At 49.4% G+C, this 21,185-nt stretch overlaps 1 protein-coding gene across 1 annotated transcript in view; it reads left to right on the forward strand.

Moving 5' to 3' along the window:
* The window catches only part of LOC138515798 (probable E3 ubiquitin-protein ligase HERC6), a 2,700,520-nt gene that overhangs the window by 1,014,037 nt on the left and 1,665,298 nt on the right, over window positions 1-21,185 (forward strand). Inside the window, exon 10 of the mRNA XM_069630524.1 lies at window positions 15,354-15,413. Coding sequence (XP_069486625.1) covers window positions 15,354-15,413 — 60 coding nt within the window. The remainder of the gene's footprint in view (window positions 1-15,353; window positions 15,414-21,185) is intronic.

The raw sequence follows: 21,185 nt of genomic DNA on the forward strand, positions 1-21,185 counted from the left end.
TTTTTATTTTTTAAATATGTTTATTTTTTAACAAGGCAGGTTTATAATAATGCACGATTTTTGACAAAGCATGACATGCATTGCAATAACAACATGTTTTATTATCCTCCTCTCCCTCCCTATGGTCGTTGGGCTGCCCAGGGCCGCTCCTCCTACCCCGGTTCCTCTGGGGCATCCCCATCGTAGGCCATCGTAGGCCAGCTGGGGCTTATAGGTCAGGGCTGGGAAGTCTCGGTCGAAGTCAAGGACTGGGCCCCAAATGATCCGAAAGCGATCAAGGAGACCTGCCCTGGCTGCCATCACCTTTTCTGCAATTAGTACATCCCAAACTTTCACCTACCAAAGGGGCAGAAGAGGGCCCTCCACAGATTTCCATGAGCGGGGTACCACAATTCTACCCACCAGAAGGCATTGGGATAGCAGTTTGGCTTTGGATCCAGATCTTGGGTAGATTCCGGGGACTGGGACGCCCAAAAGAATAGGTTCAGGGTCTAAGGGTAGCCTTATCTGAGTAATTTCTGCAATGGTCGCTAGACACTGTTTCCAGAAGTTTTGGGCTTTTGGGCAAGTCCACCACATGTGGAAGAAGCACCCTATTTGGCCACATTGTCTCCAGCACGTCGGGTCGAGTGTGTGGTTCATATGGTGGAGTATTAGAAGTGGGTAGTTCCAGCGTAGAAGGATTTTATATGCGCATTCTCTGTTCGTGATGCATGCTGATGATGACTGGGCACGGGTCCAGATGTCTACCCAAGATTGGTCCTCTATGGGGTGGCCCAGGTCTGCCTCCCATTGGGCCATAGATCAGGTTTTGGAGGTTAGAACATCCGCCTGGAGGCGTTTATATAGAGTGGAGATTTTGCCCTGGGTCGGGAGCTCCTTGAGAGTTAGTTCAATTGCTGTGGGGGGATGGGTGGCTGCTTGGCAGGTCTGTGGATGGGAGCACCAGTGACGTAGCTGGATGTATGTAAATCTATCCTTTTCCTGGAGCTGAAAGATTTCTTTACATCGTTCAAAGGTACAGGGTTGTCTCTAGACCCCCTGTGATCCAGGTTTTGAAGTTTTGGGGGGACGCCCCGGGCGAGAAAGCTGCGTTCAAGAACACCGGAGAGGAGGGGCCAAGTCCTATTGGAATCCCCTTTTGTTTTAAGGTTTTATCCCAGATAGAGATGGTGTGTTTGGTGGTCGCCAGCAGTCCCTGTCATTGCCGCCGCGCTGTAGGTGGGATGTGCGGAAGGAAGCGCAGTGGGAGAGGTAGTCATGATTGTTCGAGTTCCACCCACCTGGTACGATTGGTAAGCGTTTGCCATGCCTGGATGCAAGCCAACTGGGCCGCCATCTGGTATCTCTGTAGGTCCGGGACCCCGAGGCCGCCAAGCTTTGCATTACCTAGCATTGTGTCTTTAGGGATTCTAGCTTTTATCCCCCTCCTGATGAATTGTAGCATTTTCCTCTGAATGTTTCGGAGGGCTGGTGCTGGGAACGGAACTGGGAGGGATGAGCATGCATATTGAAATCTCGGTAGCAGATTCATTTTACAGGCCGTGATCCGGCCCATTAATGATATTTCTTGGGTTGCCCAGCGTTTTAGATCGGTTTCCAGTTCCTTAAATAATGGGGGAAAATTTGCACCGTAAACATCCTTCGGGTTGGCCGGAATTTGAACCGCTAGATAGTTAATTGCTTTTGTCTTCCATTGGATTAGGCACATTGGGATCAAGGCCTCTCGCTCCCGAGGGGATATCCCTATTCCCAGTGCCGCTAATTTCTGAAAGTTGATGGAGAATCCTGTGACCATTCCATAGCTCTTTATTTCGGCTAAGGCCTGAGTCATTGAGGAGCGGGGCTCCGTGATGGTTAGTAGGACGTCGCCCACGTAGAGAGCTAGTTTGTGGTGCGAGGTACCAGTCTGGAGGCCTTTGACCATGGGGTTCAGCCTGATCCGTTGGGCAAATGGCTCCATGATCAGCGCAAATAGGATTGGGGACACTGGACATCCCTGTCTGGTTCCACAAGTCAAGGCGATAGGGGTGGAAAAGGTGCCATTGATTCTAAGAAGGGTTTTGGGCGATTTATAGTTAGCCAATACCATAGTGCGAAATTCCGGTCCAAACTCAAATGCTTCGAGGGTGAGCCTCATGAAGGTCCAGTCTACCTTATTTAATGCTTTGGTTGCATCAAGTGCCAAGAGCACTAATCCTTGGGAGTCCCGGGAAGCAAGATCTACCAGGTCTAGGGCTCTGCAAATGTTGTCGGCTGTGGATCGATGCTTAAGAAATCTGCTCTGATCGGAGTGAATTATGTCCGGCAAGATATGGGATAAGTGTGTCGCTAGGATTTTAGAGTAGATGTCGGCGTCAATATTGATTAGGGCAATCGGTCTATAGGAGGCGGGGTTTCTTGGATCGCCTCCGGGCTTAGGTAGCAGGATCGTGATTGATGCTTGTAGGGGGTTATAACTCCTGTGGTTCTGAATGAATTGAACAATTGTACCAATGGTGCGAGTAGTTGGGGCTTGAAGATCTTATAGAATCTGGTTGAGTAGCCATCGGGGCCAGGGGCTCAGAATTTGAGAGACTTTATCGCCTCGTCTACTTCCTCGATGGAGATCGGAGCATCCAAAGTGTCTCGGGCTAAGTCTTTTAGTCGGGGGAGTGCCGCCTTCCGTAGGTATTCCTTCTGTTCCTCCAAGTCCCGTAATGGGGCGGTCATTACCTGTGTCAGGTGGTCTATTGCCAGGCGTTGTTTGTCCTGGTCGGCGTATTGAATTCTACCTTGTGAGTCCCGCAGACCAATGATCGTGTTGTTTCTTTTTGCTTTGGCGAGTTTGGCCACCAATATTTTGTTTGCCTTGTTATTCTTAGTGTAATAAAATTGCTTAGCCTTCGCCATTTGATGTGCGGTGTGTTCGGCATAGTGGGCCTCGACCGTCTTTTGTGCCATGCGGATAGCTCGTTGTTTTTGGGGCCAACCTTTTTCCTCGTGCGTCTTCTCTGCTTTTTGGAGTTCCTCCTCAAGGATCAGGCGGGTTTGTCGCCTTTTCTTGTGGAAGGCCACTCCCTGGGCGAACAATTCCCCACGTATTACTGCCTTCATAGCGTCCCAGTTGTTAGCGGGGGAGGTGTCTTCGACGGGGTTTTCCTTGAAGAAGTTCTTGATTGCGGTCGCAATTGAGTCCCTGAGTGGCATCTCGTTGAGTATTGGGTCATATAGTGTCCATCTGCGTTGCACGGCGGGGATGGCTCGTGTACTCGAATTTCTAGGGTTACCGGGGGGTGATCGACAGGATTCTTGAGCCTATAGTGACGTCATTGGCGAATGTGAGTATTTGCGGGGATACCAGGAGGAGGTCTATTCTGGAGAATGTTCTATGAACATAGGAATAAAAGAGAAGTATTTTTCTGAGGGGTGAAGTATCCTTTGTGAGTCCATCACCTCTAGGGTCCTGAATAGCTGCAAGAGTGCCAGTGCTGAAGCGAAGTGTGCAGAGGAGGGTGGATGCGATTTGTCCTTTGTGGGATCCGGAACTCCATTAAAATCGCCACCGATCACTATCTGGCCCTCTAAGAAGGGGGAGTGCGTGGAGCTCAGAGAGTCGTAGAAGGCAGCTTGACCTGTATTTGGAGCGTATACTGAAGTGAAGGAGTATAACTGTCCCAGCAATAGGCACTTTACGACTATGAAACGGCCCTCGGGGCAACGTATAGTGTCCAATATCTGGGGGTTTAACCCTTTCCTGAAGAGGATCGCTGTGTCACCTTTTTTGGTATTTCCTGATGCGAGGAGTTGTTTTTGAAAGCACTAGGAGCGTAAACGCCCAAAGTCTGCTGGTAAAAGGTGTGTTTCCTGAAGCATAGCCACTGCTGCATTGTCGTTTTGGAGTTTTTGCAGAATTGATTTGCGTTTGGCAGGAGAGTTCAGTCCTTTAACATTCAGGGAGACAAACCTCAAAGTTTGATGTTCCGGGACGGGATTTGGCATTGCTAGTGGGCTCTGAGGGGGGGGGGAGATGAGGAAGGATCAGTCGGCATGTCGTAGGGTTTGCAGCCACTCGTTGACCTGCCTTTGAAATTCTTGCTCAGACCTCCAACGGGAGGGCCAAGATATAACTGGGGGTGGGGGCCATTTGTGGGCCTGGGTACCCCCTGGCCAACGGGGCCATAGAACAGTTTTTAGCCAACATGGCTGGAACCAAGAATAGTCGTAGTGGATCATTCCAAGGACTCATAGGTGGATTGTGCCTTGGAAATGGGCATGGGCCGTGGGGTAGGGCCCGCTGCTCCGGCGGTCAGGGATCATCTGCGTTGCCGTAGGTGAGGAACATTTTCGGGCCGCAGATTTTGGGGCACAGAGCCCTGATATTTCGATGAATCTGTTGCGTCTCTGTGTGTAATTATTTCTTTCTTCTAAACCTCAGGACCTTTGACCATGAGTTTTGCTTAGGTTTTGGAGAGGCCGTGAGGTCTGAGTCGGTAACAGTTTCTGTGGTTGGTGATGACGAGGATCCAGGCGACTCTGGGTGCATGATCTTCTCGGTGTCTTCGAGGTGGCTGATTCTCCTCAGGGCGCCCTTGTAGGAGAATTGTAGGGCCGTGGGAAAGAGCCATTTGTAGCGGATTTGTTGGTCCTGAAGGAAGGTGGTCAGCGGTCGGAGGGATCGTCTTTTCTGGAGGTTGATAAGAGATAGGTCTTGATAAATTTGAAGAGGAGCGCCTTGGAAGGTTATTTCGTCTCTGGTGCAGCCAATTGCTGAGATGGCTTCCTTTGCAGTAAAGAAGTGTACCCTGGTGATAACGCCCGGTGAAGCGTCTGATTCCACCCCGCGGCGGGGACGCAGCCTATGGGTGCGGTCTAGGAAGAGTTGTGACTTCTCTAATTGTGGAAGAAGTGATTGAAAAAAGTCGCCCACATATTCTGCCAACTTTTTGTCTGGGACTGAGGCTGGGATTCCACGAACCCAGAGGTTATTACGTCGGGCCCTGTTTTCCAAGTCCTCCAGTTTGAATTCCAAGATTTAGCATTTGTCTTGGAGGAGTCTGATCAAGTGTTGCACCTCCATCAGGGTGGAAGTATGATCTTGAATGCGATCTTCGACTTTGCTCAGCCTCTGTCACCCTTTTATCAGTGCTTTCTAGTTTGGTGGTAAGTTCAGTGATGCAGGACCTAAATTCAGACTTGATGTCGGCCATGAATTCTCGGATATCGTCCTAAGTTGCCAGAGATCCCTTGTTATCTAGGGATTCCCGCGAGGAGGGCGGAGTCCTGTTTCTTTGATTTATCGGATGACATTAACATTGCCGCAATGTCTGGGTTCTTGCCGGACTTTTATTGTTTGGCCATCGTATCGTTCGTAGGCAGAGGAATGGCTTTGCAACCCTTGGAGGAGAAACCTCCTTGGTCACTGGTAGGTTGCTTTGGGGCCGCCCAGGGCCTTTCAGGTGGGTGGCAACGCACTGCCGGTGTGAGTGCTAAGGTTACTTGAGAGGAGGGCTTTCCGTTCCCCCAGGAAGTAGCTAGCGGTGCGAAGATCTTTCTGGGTCCGCAGGGGGGGGCAGGAGAGTGGTCGAGACGTGGGCCGGGGTGCCCTAGGAGGTGTTCAGAGAGGAGGGAGGAGAGGGGAACCGCGTAGGCAAGCCAGGGGAGCGATATTAGTGCTAACTGGGGCTTACCTCTGCTTGTCCCAGGCTGGGGGTCCCACCACTAGGAAGGCGTAGGGTCTCCTGATGGAATGCCGGATGGGTCACCCCATAGAGCGAAGAGGCGAGGAGCTCATCAGGCCATCTTTAGAGCGGAGCCCGCGTTGAAATTGTTGAATAAGGGTGGGCCCCTTGCCCCCATCCCGGTGCAGCCTCCAGTCCTCTCCCCGGCAGGTTCCGCTGCAAAAGGGGTCCCACCTGCCGCCAGGGATGCCACAACCGTAGGGACTTACTTCAAGAGTCCCCAGATGGATGCAGGGGGAAGGGGAGGCCAGGCACGCCACTCACGGCGGAACCCGATCCAGGCGCAGTGCCGGGCCTCACAGATTCCCCCTTGGAGAAAGGGCCAAGGGCAGAGGACGCCTGCCCCAGCGCCCCCCCAGCAGGACTCAAGGGCGGCCTTGTGTGCGGCAAGAACACCAGCAGCCTCCGTGCTGTGCCAGCCGGGATCTCCGATGCGCCCGGCTCAGCCTCCTTCCTCTTCCTGTGCCGGCCTGCAGGCTCCCGGCTCCAGCGTTGCCGACAAAGCACCTCCGGTGAAGGCAAGGCAGAGCGGCCGGAGCCGGGGAGCACCGCGGCACTTCCCCCGGGTCAGGGCACAGAGTAATCCGCTATGTCGGGCGCCCGCAGCCGTGGATGGATGCCGCCGCGGGGCTCAAAGCAGGCGGCCACTCTTTGCTTCTCCTCTCCTCCTCCGAACCTTCTTCATTGCGACCGTCCCGTCTGCCATCTTGGATCCCTCGAGGCGGCGGGCGCAGGGGGTGCGGGGGAAGCTCGCCTGAATCCCGTCCCCGCCAAGTCTGAGGCGCATGCCAGTCCGCTGGCAGATGCCCCTAGGTGTTATGCATCACCTCCGGGGTGCTCTACGACCGCATTTATGGTTGGGAGCAGCGGGCATCCCACAGAGGCCATTAGAGGAGCGTCCGCATCGTCGGAGCTCCAGGCCACGCCTGCAACTCCAAGAGCTTTTAAGTCATTCCCCAACAGGACTCTCCCAGGCACCTCATTTTGTACACTAACAGGTATTCTTACAGTCATATTGTTTCACTGGACGAGAGCTGGTAGTATTGGAACCATCTGGACAGGGCCCCCAGCAAGCTTAGTGGGGCCTTTGGGTGCCTTAGCAACATCCTCAGGTTTGAAAAAGGTTTCATCCACCACTCTAATTCTGGCCCCAGTGTCTCTAATGGCAGGGGTCTCCTGACCATTCACAAGTACACTGTCCTTGTAATATTCTTTGGTATTATCTGGAATAGAGTTATACACATCTATATTCCGCTGTTCCCACAGACCCAGGGATACTAAAGAAACACTGGCTGAGACTCCAATGGGGTCTTCAGCCAATAGGTGAAAGTTTCCAATGGGGTCTTCAGCCAATAGGTGAAAGTTTCCACTTGCCATATGCCACTTGCCATATGAACTTCTCCCTCAGGGATGAAGGCTAAGGAGGGAGTGTGGACCCCTGGAGGTTTACCCTTTCATCTAGGATCCCCTTTCACATGGTCAGTTGACCCACAAGCGTAACATTTACCAAATGTTCTAACACATAGGGGCTTCTGCTGACCTCTCTCTGGTTTGGCACCGGAGGTTTCACTAGACTGACTTGGTTTCCCATACCACTTACCCTTCTTATGTTTGTGGCCCTCTTTTGGGTAGTTGGATTTAGAATTCTCTTTGTCATCTGTCTTGTGCTGTTTCCCCTCATCCTTTTTATGAGTGGCCCCAGAATCCTTGTAAGTGGCCCTGTTGGCATCCCACAAGTCAGCAGCCTTTGCTAACTTCTTGGGATCAATCTCTTTTGAGTCAGCCAAGTGCTGTCTCAGCTCAGGAGAGCAGGCATCAAAAATAGATTCTAACAAAAATAGATTTCTCATTCCTTCAAAGGAGTTCACTCTGTAACCCATAATCCATCCATCTAAGTTTTTTAAACAGTCACACAACCAGATAGCCCTAGGGGTACCATCAGTCTTTTTGAGGGTCCTAAACCTCTTAAGGTACTGGGAAGGAGTTTTCCCAAATCTGGCTATCAAAGCCAGCTTCACATTCTCATACTCCAATCTTTCAAGTTCCCTCACCTCTATTACAGCATCAGTTGCAACCTCGGGGAGCCTAGACAAAATCCAAGGAATCAACTGATTACCTGTGAGACCCTGAATCCCATGATTGTATTCAAAGCACCCAGCCAATCCAAAATATCAAGTTTCACATCATACATACTCACTGCTTCTTTGGGCAGGCAAGGCCTCTTGGGACTCTGGGAGGGAAAGAGACAATCTTTTCATTTCAAGAGCATGTTGTATTTCCAATTCCCTGAGTTTGATATCCTGATGTTTGCAGCCTTTTAAATTCCAATTCAAATTTCATTTTCTCAAGAGACACATATTCTGGACTCAGTGTCGGACCTTGTGGGGTCCTAGTTGACATGGTTTGAGGTAAAAGGGGAGTTTGTGGCAAAGAGGGGCTGCCTTCCTGGGACTCCTCTACCTCTCCTGACTCTTCCATGACATTAGAGTTAGACTCTGAACTATAATCCTCATCACCCACATTCCTGAGGTCAGTAGGGTTTACTGGCCTGCCACCCAAGCTTTGGTGATTCAGCATCCTTGTAATCAATTCATTTTGCTTTCCTTTTACCGTAAGGTTCCTGACTTTACAGATATCTTTCAGCTGATCAACTGTAATAATGATCAGGGCCTCATGACAGATGTTATCCATATTTGGCATATTACAATTGCTGTTCTAGTGGAGCCTATCCTTGTGAAGGTTTTTAGTTGAACAAAAGTAAAGCAAAACACTCAATGTAACAACTCTACAATAGATCCTCACTGATTGCCACCAGTGTTAGTCAAGATTTGGTGCAGTACCCTTTGGGAGACTACACCAACCTTGACCTCCTGGCAATAGGAACCCAACCTTTGGTATAGGTCTGTACTACACAAGTTGGTAGTGTGGCTGAGCAGCCAGGCTTATCTCAAGAGGGGTCAATGTGAGCAGTAGAGTTGTTACACAGAGGTGTACAATGACAATTATTCAAACAAACTCTTACACGCAAGGTTTCTTAATTAATCAATTATTAATTTATTTAACAGTCAGTTCAATAAGCCTTCTTCAGAAGAGGCAATGTAATAGTAACACACAAATACACTCCAAAATACACACTCTCAGTTTCTCTAAATCAGCAAGTACCCATTTGGGATGGCACACAAACACTTCCTACACCCTCAGGTGACTTGAATAACTAGGACACTATCGACATTAATATATCACTGGTACATTTAGAGCAATTCTTAATTTGGTGTCAAAGAAAATGGTTTGGGAATAAAACAAAGGTTAAACAAATAGTTTGAAGCCGGTAAGTACTTTTTAACCCCCAATGCAAAGTAAATTAACCCTTTCCCAGCTACACAAGTTATCTAATATGTTACTTTTGTGAGGGATAGTTAAAGCACAAGTCAGAGGTAAGAAGAGTCTTCATGGAGCCAGGACAGCCAATGTTAGTTGAGCCAAGTCTAGGGGAGCTGACGTCTTCTTGAAGGTAGTTAAAATGCTTGCACAATGTTTTAGAAGTCTTTGTAGAAAAAGTAGAATCAATGTCGGGTCACAAGCTGTTAGGCTTGTGTAGGGGAAAGCTGCCAGCAACTCGGCAAAGGCAACCAAGACTAGTCTCAACTGAGAACAATTAAGGCTACGCAACAAGAGGTAAGTCCTATTAGGTTTACAGTACCTTTGGTTAGAAGACATGGGGCCTCATTATGACCCTGGCGCTGGACCATGGTGCTATTAGCACCATGGTCCATGCCGGTCTCCGGCATGGTGGGTGGCGGAATTACCGCCCCCACCACAAGGTTGGCGGGGGCGGTAATTCCCCATTTGCCCTTCCCCATTCCCATTTTGCCCCATAGGGCATAATGGGGATGGGGAAGGCGCTAATTACGGCACCGTAAATTACGGTTGCCGTAATTAGCTCCAAGGTCCCTTAGCGGGTTGGATTTTAACGCCTGCAAAAAGCAGGCGTTAAAGCCTCCAACCCGCTAAGGGACCTTGTAATCAGGCGCTAATGGTTTAACTGCGCCGACGCTCTTTACGGCGCCGTTAAACCATTAGCGCCAGGGTCGTAATGAGGCTGATGGTCCCAGCTGGCTACTGTTCCTGTGCAGCTCTGCATATCCTGCCGTTCCTGGGCCTCAGTCATGGGGACAAGAGGGAGGATGTCTGGGGGCTCCTGCACTGCAATGGGAAGGTCAGCGGCAGCAATGGGCAAACTTCAATTCTGCGTCACTTTGGTGTTTCAGCTCCTCGCGTCTCAGCAAATAGCACCACCGTGGTTCTCGGCTACCACTCCGGACTTTCCTCGCATCTGGGGTCCAGCACTCTGTTGGGGTGGCTCAGGCTTGTCAGTCCTGCTTCCTGGGAGACTGGAGGATATTCCAAAAGCTCGGGTCTGATTTAAAAGTGATGCACTCAATCTGGTGTTTCTCTCCCTGGCAATTTTGTTCCAACAGCAGCAGCAGTGTAAGTACAGCCAGCTTCAAGAGGATGTCCAGATGAGTTCAGTTTGGGGTTGATTGGTCCCACCAAACCAAAGGGAGAAGTCGTCCTTGCAGGGCTTCTGTAGTCGGGGCGAATTCGAGCTTCAGCACAGCAGCAGGGCTTCACCGGGCAAACCAACGGTCCAGGAGTTGCAGCAGGTGTCTCTTCCAAGTTCTTCTTCGGATCCCTTCGTCCTGTGGTCGACTCTGCCTTCCAAGCCAAAAAGCCTTGCCTTTTTGACAGGTTTCTCCCATTAATTCCAGCCTAGCTGTCAATCACACAGCAGGGTGGCTGCCCTCCAAGGACTGCCAGCCAGCCAATCACATTTGGGTGCATTCCTGTAACCAAGGGGATTAAGCACAGGGAGTTTCAGGCACCTCCCTCACTTCCTGCCCCTGCCAGACACCCTGGACTGGAGCTAGAGGCAGGCTTCACCCGTGAATCCCGCCAAAGACAAAGGGACCAAACCTGGTTTGGCGCGCAGAGTAAATCTCAAGACGGACCTTTCCAACAAGAAATGGCAAAAAAAGAAGACTGGGGCCATTTTGACAAAATGGGCCCCATGGGTGCTTTACTGGAGCTGTGAACGCAGCCTGTGGTAAAAACACACACAGGTAGTAAAAAGCAAACCTCTGCCACCAGCCATTAATTGTAGAAAGGGTAACATAAACATGTTACATGAGAAACTAGACTAACCCCTCCAGCACCCTATTGTAAGAGAGTGTGTGCTGTGTCTTGGAAGTTACAATTGTAAGTAAATTCAATTTTACTTCACTGCCCTTGGAAACAGTAGTTTATCCAAGAGAAGGTATTTTAAAGCTTGGGAAAATCTGAAAGACTTCTGTGTGGCACTGCACTCAGGGTGCTGTGTGCCACAATGTAAAAAGGTGATGCCTATGGAGTTTGTCAGACTCCAAAACCAAAAGAAACACCGAGTTCAAATGACAGAAAAATACACGAGAGAGTGGGAAAAAGGTCTCACTCTCTCCAGGTTAAAAATTAAAAAGTCCTAAAGTCCAGCAAAAGAGCTGGGGGTCTCTAAGGAAGAGAGGAATTAGCACATTTCTGAGAATTCTCCCTACCATTGTATCTCCCCAGCACTCCACATAAGGTGGGGTGTGCTGGTTTCACCAAATAAAATGTAAAAGGGATCCAAAGATCCTTTCTATCTTTGGGAACTGTAGTTCTCTCAAGGTTAGCCAGAGAAAGTTGAAAGGGGAGCCCCTAGGGCAGCCCAGCAACAACAGGCACTTATTGCCATTATGTTGTCAAAGAGGATAACTTAAAAAATACACTATGGAGAGTCTAAAAAATGACACCCATAAAAAGAATAAAATATTCTGTGAGTGTGGAAAAATGTTGCCACTCACAGATGTATAAGGAAAAATAATCCACCATTAAAGCAAAAGGTTCTGGGGTTGACACAGGTCAGGAAGATTTACCATTACTATGAAAATCTTACCGAACATGTTCCTCCAGTGTAGAGCTCTACAGTGACTTCCCTTGTAGTATGGTCCTACACCGCAACCTGTGCCAACCCTAAATGGAGTCACCATACTATAGTCTCAGAAACAACACTGCTGTGACCTGTCATGTTCAGGATATCATCTTTGGGATCCACCAACTTCATATAGGGTCTTGGTATCATTCTTTCTGCCCTGACTGTCCTGTTGTAAACCCTACATTTCCGGTGGGTAACTGTTATTTGTGCCGGTGCGTTTCTGGACACCACTCTGTGATTCAAATAGATGGGACTCTGATTAACACCATCTTCGAGGTATCTTCTTTGAGGTCCACTGACTTTGTCTTCGGTCTTGCTTCCATTCTTCCTCCAGTGGGGGATTTCGTGGCAGACCGTATATCTCCAACATCGACCTGCGACTTGTGCTGACGCTGACTCTGGACCAACTAGCCTGCCATCTCGAAGTTGGCACTGCTGTGGTGCATCTTCTGTGACTAGTGTTAGGAAGGAGGTCTCATTAGTGCACCTGTCCTTCTATCTTTATGGACCCCTACACTTTTGGCTTTTATTTTTTTATGCTGACCTGCGCTTTTTGCAGTACAGTGAAGCCTTAAGCTGCACTGCACTGGGTTTTGCTCATATGTCATGGGGAAACTGGACATGTCCTTCAGCCTGTCAGTACAGTACTGGGAAACATTGTTTCCCTTAGTGTTGTTACTGTGTTGCTACTTGTGGTTACTTTTGTTTCACTTGTGGTAACTTTTACCATTGGACAATGCATTTTACAATGCAGTGCAATGGGGTACACATTTTGTTTTCCGCTAGACACTCAAAGGTTTTTTGGTTACTCTAGGTATGCTAAATGGACAATCTGGTTGCAGCAGTGACTTCTTACCATTTTTTGGTGCTTTTCGTTTTAGCCTTACCGTGTTTTCCACATTTGGCTCCTAACTGTGGCTAGTGTCCAAACATGGTCGTTCCACATGGTTTTTCACTTGTGCTTTGGCTAGCTTGTTCTTTAGCCTTCTTCCTCGTCTGTAAGGCCAGGAAAATCCTTATAAGGACTTCCAGTGCCTGGGAAAGTAGAAGATTTTTGCGGGCTACTGGAGGGCTGTGTGTGTTTAATAGCAGGATGTGGGTTGGGACTGTCTGGTGTCAGTGTGTCTGAGTCATATGCATGAGTGTTACTGCCAGTCGTCCTCATTGGACCCTTGGAAGGGTATGTGTGTGGGCTACTTCTGTCATTGTCTAGTGACGGCAGCTGCTCTTACCTGGCTTTTAGGATAAGAAGGGGACCCCTGCACCTACTCTGGAGAGATCCTGGAGAAACTCGAAGGAGCCAAGACTTCTATCCAGCTGTGAGACCTGCGAAGAAACCGGAGACCCCGTCAGAAGGAGGCCTGGCTACCAACTTCGCTGCTGTCCTGGGGGAGCCCTGTCTTACTGAAGATCTTTAGAAGTCCTGCAAAGGAGCGGTGACCCTGGTAGTCAAGGCAACATCCATTCCAGACGCCTGCATGGTGCCCTGTGAATAAGAGCCGTCGGAAGTGTCCCTGGGCCAACCAGTGGCTGACCAGCTAAGAGTTTGGGGTACTGCACTGCAGACGCTGCCGTTCCATGTTGAGGCCTGCAACTTTGGGGATCCTCAGCTTCCCCTACCAGAGTCACCTCTGTGAAATGTTGGCATCCTAGCATCAAGGGGACCTGACACAAGAGAGAAAGTCTGACCGCGGCAGTTGAGTCCCTTTGCGTCACCGTGTTGCAGTGACCACTGTCCGAAACCTTTTACCTCCGTCGAGGCCAGTCCTGAGAGGGGTGCTGCATAATTTTCTACCCAGTTCCTCCCTCAAGGGTCTTTGCACCAGCCAAAGACACCAACCGGAGAGCTGCTAGAACCTGCAACCCCTGCAAATCAATGGCTGAGGCTGACGGCAAGAAAAGCGAGTTTGGACCTTATTCCATCAACCTGCCAAGTTTTGGGAAGAATCGGAGTATGGGGAGTAAGTTACAGTGGTTCTTACCTGCCCCCAAAACTCACATTATAAGTGTGCCCCAGACAATTTAGGTCTGGACTTTGGAAGTTAGGTATCATTCTCTGTGGACCTAAAGTGCATAAAATAACCTTACCTTTTCTTTGCAGAAGTTTATGATGCAATTATGCCCTCTATTATGCCTTTCTAGTGTTGTGTGATAAGTTCTTGCCAGTAGTCATGTTTCTATAGTGTGTTGGACCAATAAATGAGAATTGGATTTTAATTTGATTTATTTATTTATTTGCATTTTTGAAGCACACATGGTGGCCCTGGGGCATCGTGGTGCTGTTACAATAAGGCTTACTTAGTTGCATCCTGTCTAAGTGTAATCTGTGATACCCATTGTGTGAACTCATTGTGGTCCCTTTACAAGCTCACCACCTCTGAAGAACTTAGCCTAGACAGCCTGTCACTGCTACCTGAACTGGTTTGGCTAGAGCTCCCCAGAGCTGTCCTTGTCACAATATAGTTGTCATTGCACTCGCCTGGCTTCCGGACTCCATCAGCAGACCCTGTATCTTCGCCCATAGCATAACATTGGTCTCGTGGAATCAACAGAGACTATTTCTGTGTATTCCCGTTGGGTCATTTTGAACTTAAAATGCTTAAAAGTCCCTTTAAAGTACTTGTTGCACTTTGGAATGCATGTGGGACCCTGTTGGGTCACATGTTTGGAAAGACCCTTTTCTCTTGAAAAGGTACTTACTCATAAATGTAGAAGTTACCCCCTCTTGCACAACTACTAGATAAAGAATATAGAGAGAAATATATTGTGTCGCCCTTTCCTTATTGTGTGACTGTTGTGTGTGTGTGTGTGTGTGTGTGTTGTCATTGGGCCTCATCACGACCTCGGCGGTAACGCCGGCGGTATTAGCGCGGGGGCTATTAGCGCGACCGCCATAGCCCCCGGCGCTAATAGCGCGGGATCACGAATTGGGCGGAATTGGAAGTCCCCATTCCCTATTGAGCCCATTCGGGAAGGCCCCATTCCCCATTGGGCTCAATGGAGATTTCCCGCCGGCGGTATGAGCGCAAATTCTCGCTGAATTTCACACCAGCTCAGAGCTGGGTTGAAATCCGCCGAGGCCCTGATTCGGTGGACCCTTAAATCTGGCGGTAATAGCGCTACCGCCGGATTTAAGGGTTACCGCCGAGGTCGTGATGAGGCCCATTGTATCCTCGTAGTTTGCTTTGACTTGCCACCACTTGGAGAGTCAGGACACCGTAAGGAACCCTCCTAGAAACCAAGCAGGTTGATATATCTGTGTCCTTCAAACAGGACATGAAATAAATCTCCCTAACATCTTGGCATTCCTCTGCTCTGTTTTGGAACCCATGCTCAGGTTCTATATGGTGGAGTTCTGGTCTTGGACTTTGAATGATAACAACTTGTTTCAATTCTTTAGAATTACGCATCTGTATTTGACTGTAGAAGCGCAAACTGTGCTTTTCAAGCTCAAACTTAGAAATGTACAATAACTGTCCAATGATGGCCAGGTCCTAAGCTTCCCCCATGCACCTAAGGTTTAGCATTCATGATATTAGCACTGCAAGTCTAGTGATTACTATATCTTCGCATTTGGCATTGTCTATACAGATATTTTCTAATCTTTGTTCTCATTCAAATTTTAGGGAAATTACCGAAATATTTTCTTCTGCTGCTTGTCTTACTGCCAGTTTCCTAAAACAGCGGTAAGTCACAGAAACAATGCCTGCATGCTGATTCTGAAAATCACTAGATGGAATAAAATGCCATTTACTTTCAATGATTGCGTCACTTCCTTCCTTAATTTCCTTAGTTACCCTTTCGTCCTTCCTCACTTCTTTGCTTTTACCATCCTTTACAGCGCCTTAAATTATTTGGTTACTTTAGAGATCTGCTGCTGTGGAAAATTCCTTTTTGTTCTGCAGACTGTGGTGGACTTGAGCTGTTAGGCATCCTTTACTGCCACTTCCCCTAGTGGTCTAGTAATTGTTCTTTTTTTATCTAAAATCACAAGTGGTTCACTGTTCAATGTATTTCAATGTAGTTCTCAAGCATGGGGTCTGGCATATATTCACATGCTCATGAATATTCCCCGTTGTCAGGCTGGGAATCCGCGGTAAAAGGAAAAACAGTTTCACTTCCACTTTAAAAATCTCCTCTAAACCAATCACTGTCCTCTGGGTCGTACTGCCCCATCCAATGACAGTACTTTCCCTAAGCCCCGCCTCTGGCAGCCATCTTCAGATTTTTAATGCATGCTTCAGTGTTGGGAGTCCTCGAGTTTGCGATATGAGCTATTTGTATGTTTTTATTTTAGTTTTTCGACGAGAAAGGTTCAATGTTTGTTCCAAAGAGCCCGTGTGCGCTTTTCCTCATCTGCCAGCAGCAGAGATCCATTGTCGGTGAAGCTCCGCACCCCTCAAGGGCAAATATTCATCAAAGCTTCTAGAAGCCCATCTTGGGCCTACTTCGCACCCTCTGACTATGACGGAGGAGAAGAAGGAGGGGAGGTCCCTCTTCAGACCCTGCACCAAATGCGGTCTGCGAAATGTGTTTGTGGAAGAGAAGCACCTACAATGCCTGTACTTTCTACACCCGGACCATAAGGAGGTAGTGTGGGAAATAAGCCTAGGTTTCTCTAAGAAGACGACGAAAGACACGCATAGCATGCTGGCACCATGGCTTAACTCGAACAAGGCCTCTGCCCGTGCTCCGAGCAGTGTCATGCCTTTTCCAGGACTGGCCAGCCCGAAGAATGGTCTTCTAAGTCCTTTGAAGTCACCCCATCCATGGGGGTCCAAGATAAGGCCAAGATCCGCAAGTCCGGGTCCACCGGGTTCGCCACTGATGCGGGTTCCAAGTTGGATAGGGCAAGTTTAGCATCGCCTTCCGCCTCCATAGCCAGCCTACCACCGAGCTCCTCTTCAAAGAGGAAGTCATCCACCCTGGCTAAACTATGGGAGAAATCGGATAAGCCAAGGACAGAAGAGGAGAGGAAGGATGCGCATCCCAAGTAGGCTCAACCGGCACAGACAAAGTCCTTGTTGGCGACTTTGTCAACACCTACTACTACTACGGCAACTAAGGGTGCTGATCCTACGAGGGTGGCTCTAGCAGCGCACAAAGTGTCCCTGCCCCCACAGCGTGACAACACTGCAGATGCCTTGACAAAGGCTGCAGGCACTCCAGAAGGGGTAAAGGTACCGGCCCAGGTCCTTGCTCAGACCCCTAAGGGAGGAGAAAAAGGGGTGGGGGGCGAGGAGGTCCCAAAACAGGCTTCCCAGTACGCCGTTCAACCTGTGGATGTCTCGTCCACGGACGACGACGAGCAGGAGTCCATGCATACGGTCCACAAGGACAAGGATGACTACGATGGCGGTGCAGGGCCTAGTTTTCCCTCCTTACCTTCCGAGCCGAGGGATATTTCCTTGGACATTCTATCAACTCTCCACACCTTGGTGTTGGAAGGCTAGATGAGGTTGTCCCCGGCACTGGCCCCCGGAGTACCTCAGGTTCCTGATCAGCCTCCTCCTAAAAAGAGGAAGCGCCATCTGACGCTTCGTATCAACGGCTACTGGGACGGATACGGCCACGAGTACGGACGAAGATGAGGACTTCGTCCCAGTAGACAATGAATCACCACATTTGGATGCTCCTCATAGAGTTTCCCCACCGGACGAGGTGGGATCGTTCCACTCCATGATGGCCAGGGCCTCCGGACTATTCCAGCTGGTGCCCGAGGAAACCAAGAAGGGGGGGTTCTTGTATCAAAGGTGAGAGGCAAAAAGGAAGACGATCATGGCGGTACCCTTTCTGGACGATATTTGGGAAGAGGGCCTGGCCCTCATGAAGAACCCTTGCACGGCTCCAGTCAAGCAGGATAGGCTGGAGAAGAAGTATAGAATGCCGGGCTCTGCAACTAGTGTTAGGGAGAATTCTCTTATAAGGCTAATTTCCCAAACCTAGTGAGTCCCCCAGCAGCTTTGCTGGATTTTTGGGGTTTGTTTTTTTCTCCTGCTAAGAGTGAGACTCTTTTCCTCCCACTCTTAGGCATGATTTGAGATGTTCTTTGACTTTGTATGTGTTTATGGGCTATGGGGTCTTTTACTCCATAGGGTATCATCTCTTTTTATATGTATGTTACACAGCACCCTCAGTGCAGTAACACAGGGGTGTCACAGTGACCCCCAAACATAGACGCCATACCCTGGGATTGACTACTGTCTCCCAGGGCATGTAAAGTCACCATTGGCTTTATTAGTCCTAAATTGTGAACAGAACCAGTACACACCATAATAGTGTGGAAGTACTGGAAGGGGTAATTAGATTGCCCCTGGATCTGTCTTTCAAGGGCGCACTGTCCCGTCCCCCCTTGTCGAGTTTCTGCCTGGTGGCAGTGGTTATCACTCAAAATATTCCACTGGAATATTTCCTATGGGATTTTCCCATTCATTTTAAACGCACCACTTTTTGGTGCAATGTTAAAGATACCGCCGGTTTATTTATTTAATATTAAATCACCGGTTGGGTCTTTTCGCCAGAACTCGGTTCCAAAATGGCGTTTGTGTCCGTCTTTGTAACTCTGACCCAGGTCGAGCCCTTTGTTCCACTATTTTGGCGGGCTTCGCCACAGAAGCCCTCCAAATGGTGCCACTCTGTCTGGGGTCCACAGGATGTGTGGGAGGGGGAATAGGCACCCTGGACTGCGTTGCCTCGGCAACTCAAGTCGCACTCTATTCTGCATGTGTGAGTGACAGCTAGGCTTTTGAATGGGAGGTTTTCTGCATAAAAGCAGGGCTTTGGGGACTGGAACTTCAGAAGTCACCACAGGACCTAAAGAATCCGAAGAGGGGAGAAGCTGAGCCATCTGCAACGACGACACCACCGGTGGAGCCCTGCTGAAACGACCTCACCACTTTCCCGACGACAAGAGGAGATCTTCTTCCTCTGAGCTGGTAGGATCAACCAGTTTGCCTTGTTCGCCTTCCAGGACGTCTCTTGGTCGAATCGCCCGTGCCAAGCACCCCGGCGGCCGGATAGCCAAGCTTCACCACTGTGACCGCGAATAAAAGGAGCGCACCTTTTAACCGAGAACTCCGCGGCTGGTTTCATCCCTGTGTAGTGCAACGACTTCCAGTTTTCTTCCTCGACGAGATCTTCTCTTCCTCTGGTCGAAACCACGACTTGCACCCGCTGGCAGGAACAACTGCCACCGCTGGAGCTTCCTCTCTTTCTAAGGTACTATGTTCCGCCTGGCCTCCCTTTCTACGGATTTCTAAAGGTGTCCCGTAAATCCTTGGCTTTCCAACTGGGTTGGCCCCAGACCTTCTAACGTTATCTTCCGAACTTGATCCCCTTCTTTTTGAACATTTCTGCAATGACTTTTGTGCATTTGAAACTGTGTGATCTTGGGCACATTCAGCCTTGCTCTCTTGACTGCCTTTTTCTCTCCCTTTCATCTATTATTAGAGTGCCATCGACGTTATGCGCTCACATCTGCTTTGACAAATAGTGGTGTCTTAACTTAGACTTGTTTCATAATTATTAAGGGAGGTGTGTATACTTGTGTTGACTGTGTTTGAACTTGCCTTAATATTTAGTGCTAGTGTATTTCTTAAAGTGTGTGTTAAATAAATAATTATATTCTTTTGATACCAAATCTCTGGTCAGTGTTTGCTTGCTCTACTGTGTTATTGGCCCTATTGTGTATGCTCTGTATACTGCCCTACTCATCTTGAGAGAAGTCTGACTGCTCAGCCACAGCTACCAGGTAAATCTAGGTGGTGCAGACTGCTACCAATTGGGTTTACTGCTTATTCCTGTAGTCTTCATCTTTTTGCAGTGTTCCCCAGGGGAACTGCACAGGATTCTGCCTAACAACCATGTGCCTGAAGTCGCAACCATTCCCGGATTCAGTGGTGTCTGCGGCCGTGAGGAAACGGTTGACTAACCCGGCCTCATCATTGTTGGTCCCTCCAAACAGTGAGGGAAAAAGGATGGACACCATGGGAAAGAAAGTGATCTAGACGGCGGCGTCAACAATCAAGGCGGCTAGAGCCTTGGCGATCCTAGGTTATTGTGGTACAAGCTAGGATCATGGAATTCCTCCCCGATGATAAGAAGACGAAGCCCTCGCCCTCTTTCAGGAAGGGGAAGTGACATCGGACTATGCCATCACGGTGGCAGTGGACATCGCTGACACAGGTTTTCAGCAAATGGGGAACGGTGTCTGATTTAGCCGACAGGGATGGATGAAGGCCACTAACTTCCATCAGTATGTCCAAGCGAAGGTGCTTGACATGCTCTTCGACGGCAAGAATCTGTTTGGGAAGGCGGTCGAGGAGTCCCTCCAGGCCATCAAAACAGATACGGAGACAACGTGTTTCCTTGGGACGCTTCAGCAGATCTACTCGTCTTCTTTTTGCTCCTCCAGGTGAAAATCGAGCAGGTCATTAAAGGGTTTCTCCACGTCCTACAGACAGCCTTCGCACTCCTCAACGCAAGAAGTCTACAGGGGCTGCTCTCAGGACGCTGGCGCCGAAGCAGCCGTGAACAGGCCAAGATGGCGGGCCCCCACTCATCTCATGCACCCTGGTGGTAGGCCGGCTGATGAGCTTTGTTAGCAAGTGGATAAAGATCACCACCGACAGATGGGTGCTGGACGCTCTCGCCCAGGGGCACACCTTGGAGTTCCAACGCAGGTGTCCTCGTATTCCGCCAGTTCCCTGTCAGGAGCAGCACATCCCTCAGCTTCTGGAAAAGGTACGAGCCATGCTATGGAAGGGGGCAATAGAGGTAGTTCCCCAATGGCTCCGGGGCTCCGTAGTCTATTCCAGATACTTTCTAGTCAGAAGGACTGGGTTGGAGACCCATCCTGGACCTGCGCCATCTGAACAAATACTTAAAATCCCCAAACCTCAGGATGGTTACGTTGCATCACACGCTCAGCCAGCTGGAAAAAGGGGATTTCTTCAAGTTGTTGGACCTGGAGGACACCTATTTCCACGTCCCCAATTCACAAGAAATATTGGAAATGTCTACGTTTTGTGGTGCAGGGGCTGTATTACCAGTTCAAGGCTAGAACATTCATCTTGAAGTCGGCCCCAAAAGTGTTCACAGAATGCCTGGCACTGGTGGTGGCCCATCTGCATCTACAGGGCCTACACGTATACCCGTACCTGGACGATTAGCTGATACTTGCCCGCTCGCGGGAGCTGGCAGACGAATGAACGACAGCAACCATCCTACTGCTGACGGATATGGGATTCTCAATCAACTATCAGAAGTCCTGCTTAACGCCATCACAGAACGCCTGTTTCTCTGCGCCAGACTCCACACGGTGGCTTGCCTTGCGTCTCCCTCTGAGGACAGGATAGCATCCTTTCAAGGAAAGGTACATCGACTGTGGTTGGCGAAGACGGCTACGGTGCAGGCCATCAAGTCATTACTGGGCTTGATGTCATCCTGCATCTACCTCG

This window comes from Ambystoma mexicanum, chromosome 6q, assembly GCF_040938575.1.
Source record: "Ambystoma mexicanum isolate Mex_15411 chromosome 6q, UKY_AmexF1_1, whole genome shotgun sequence".
In the NCBI taxonomy this organism is placed as follows: domain Eukaryota; kingdom Metazoa; phylum Chordata; class Amphibia; order Caudata; family Ambystomatidae; genus Ambystoma; species Ambystoma mexicanum.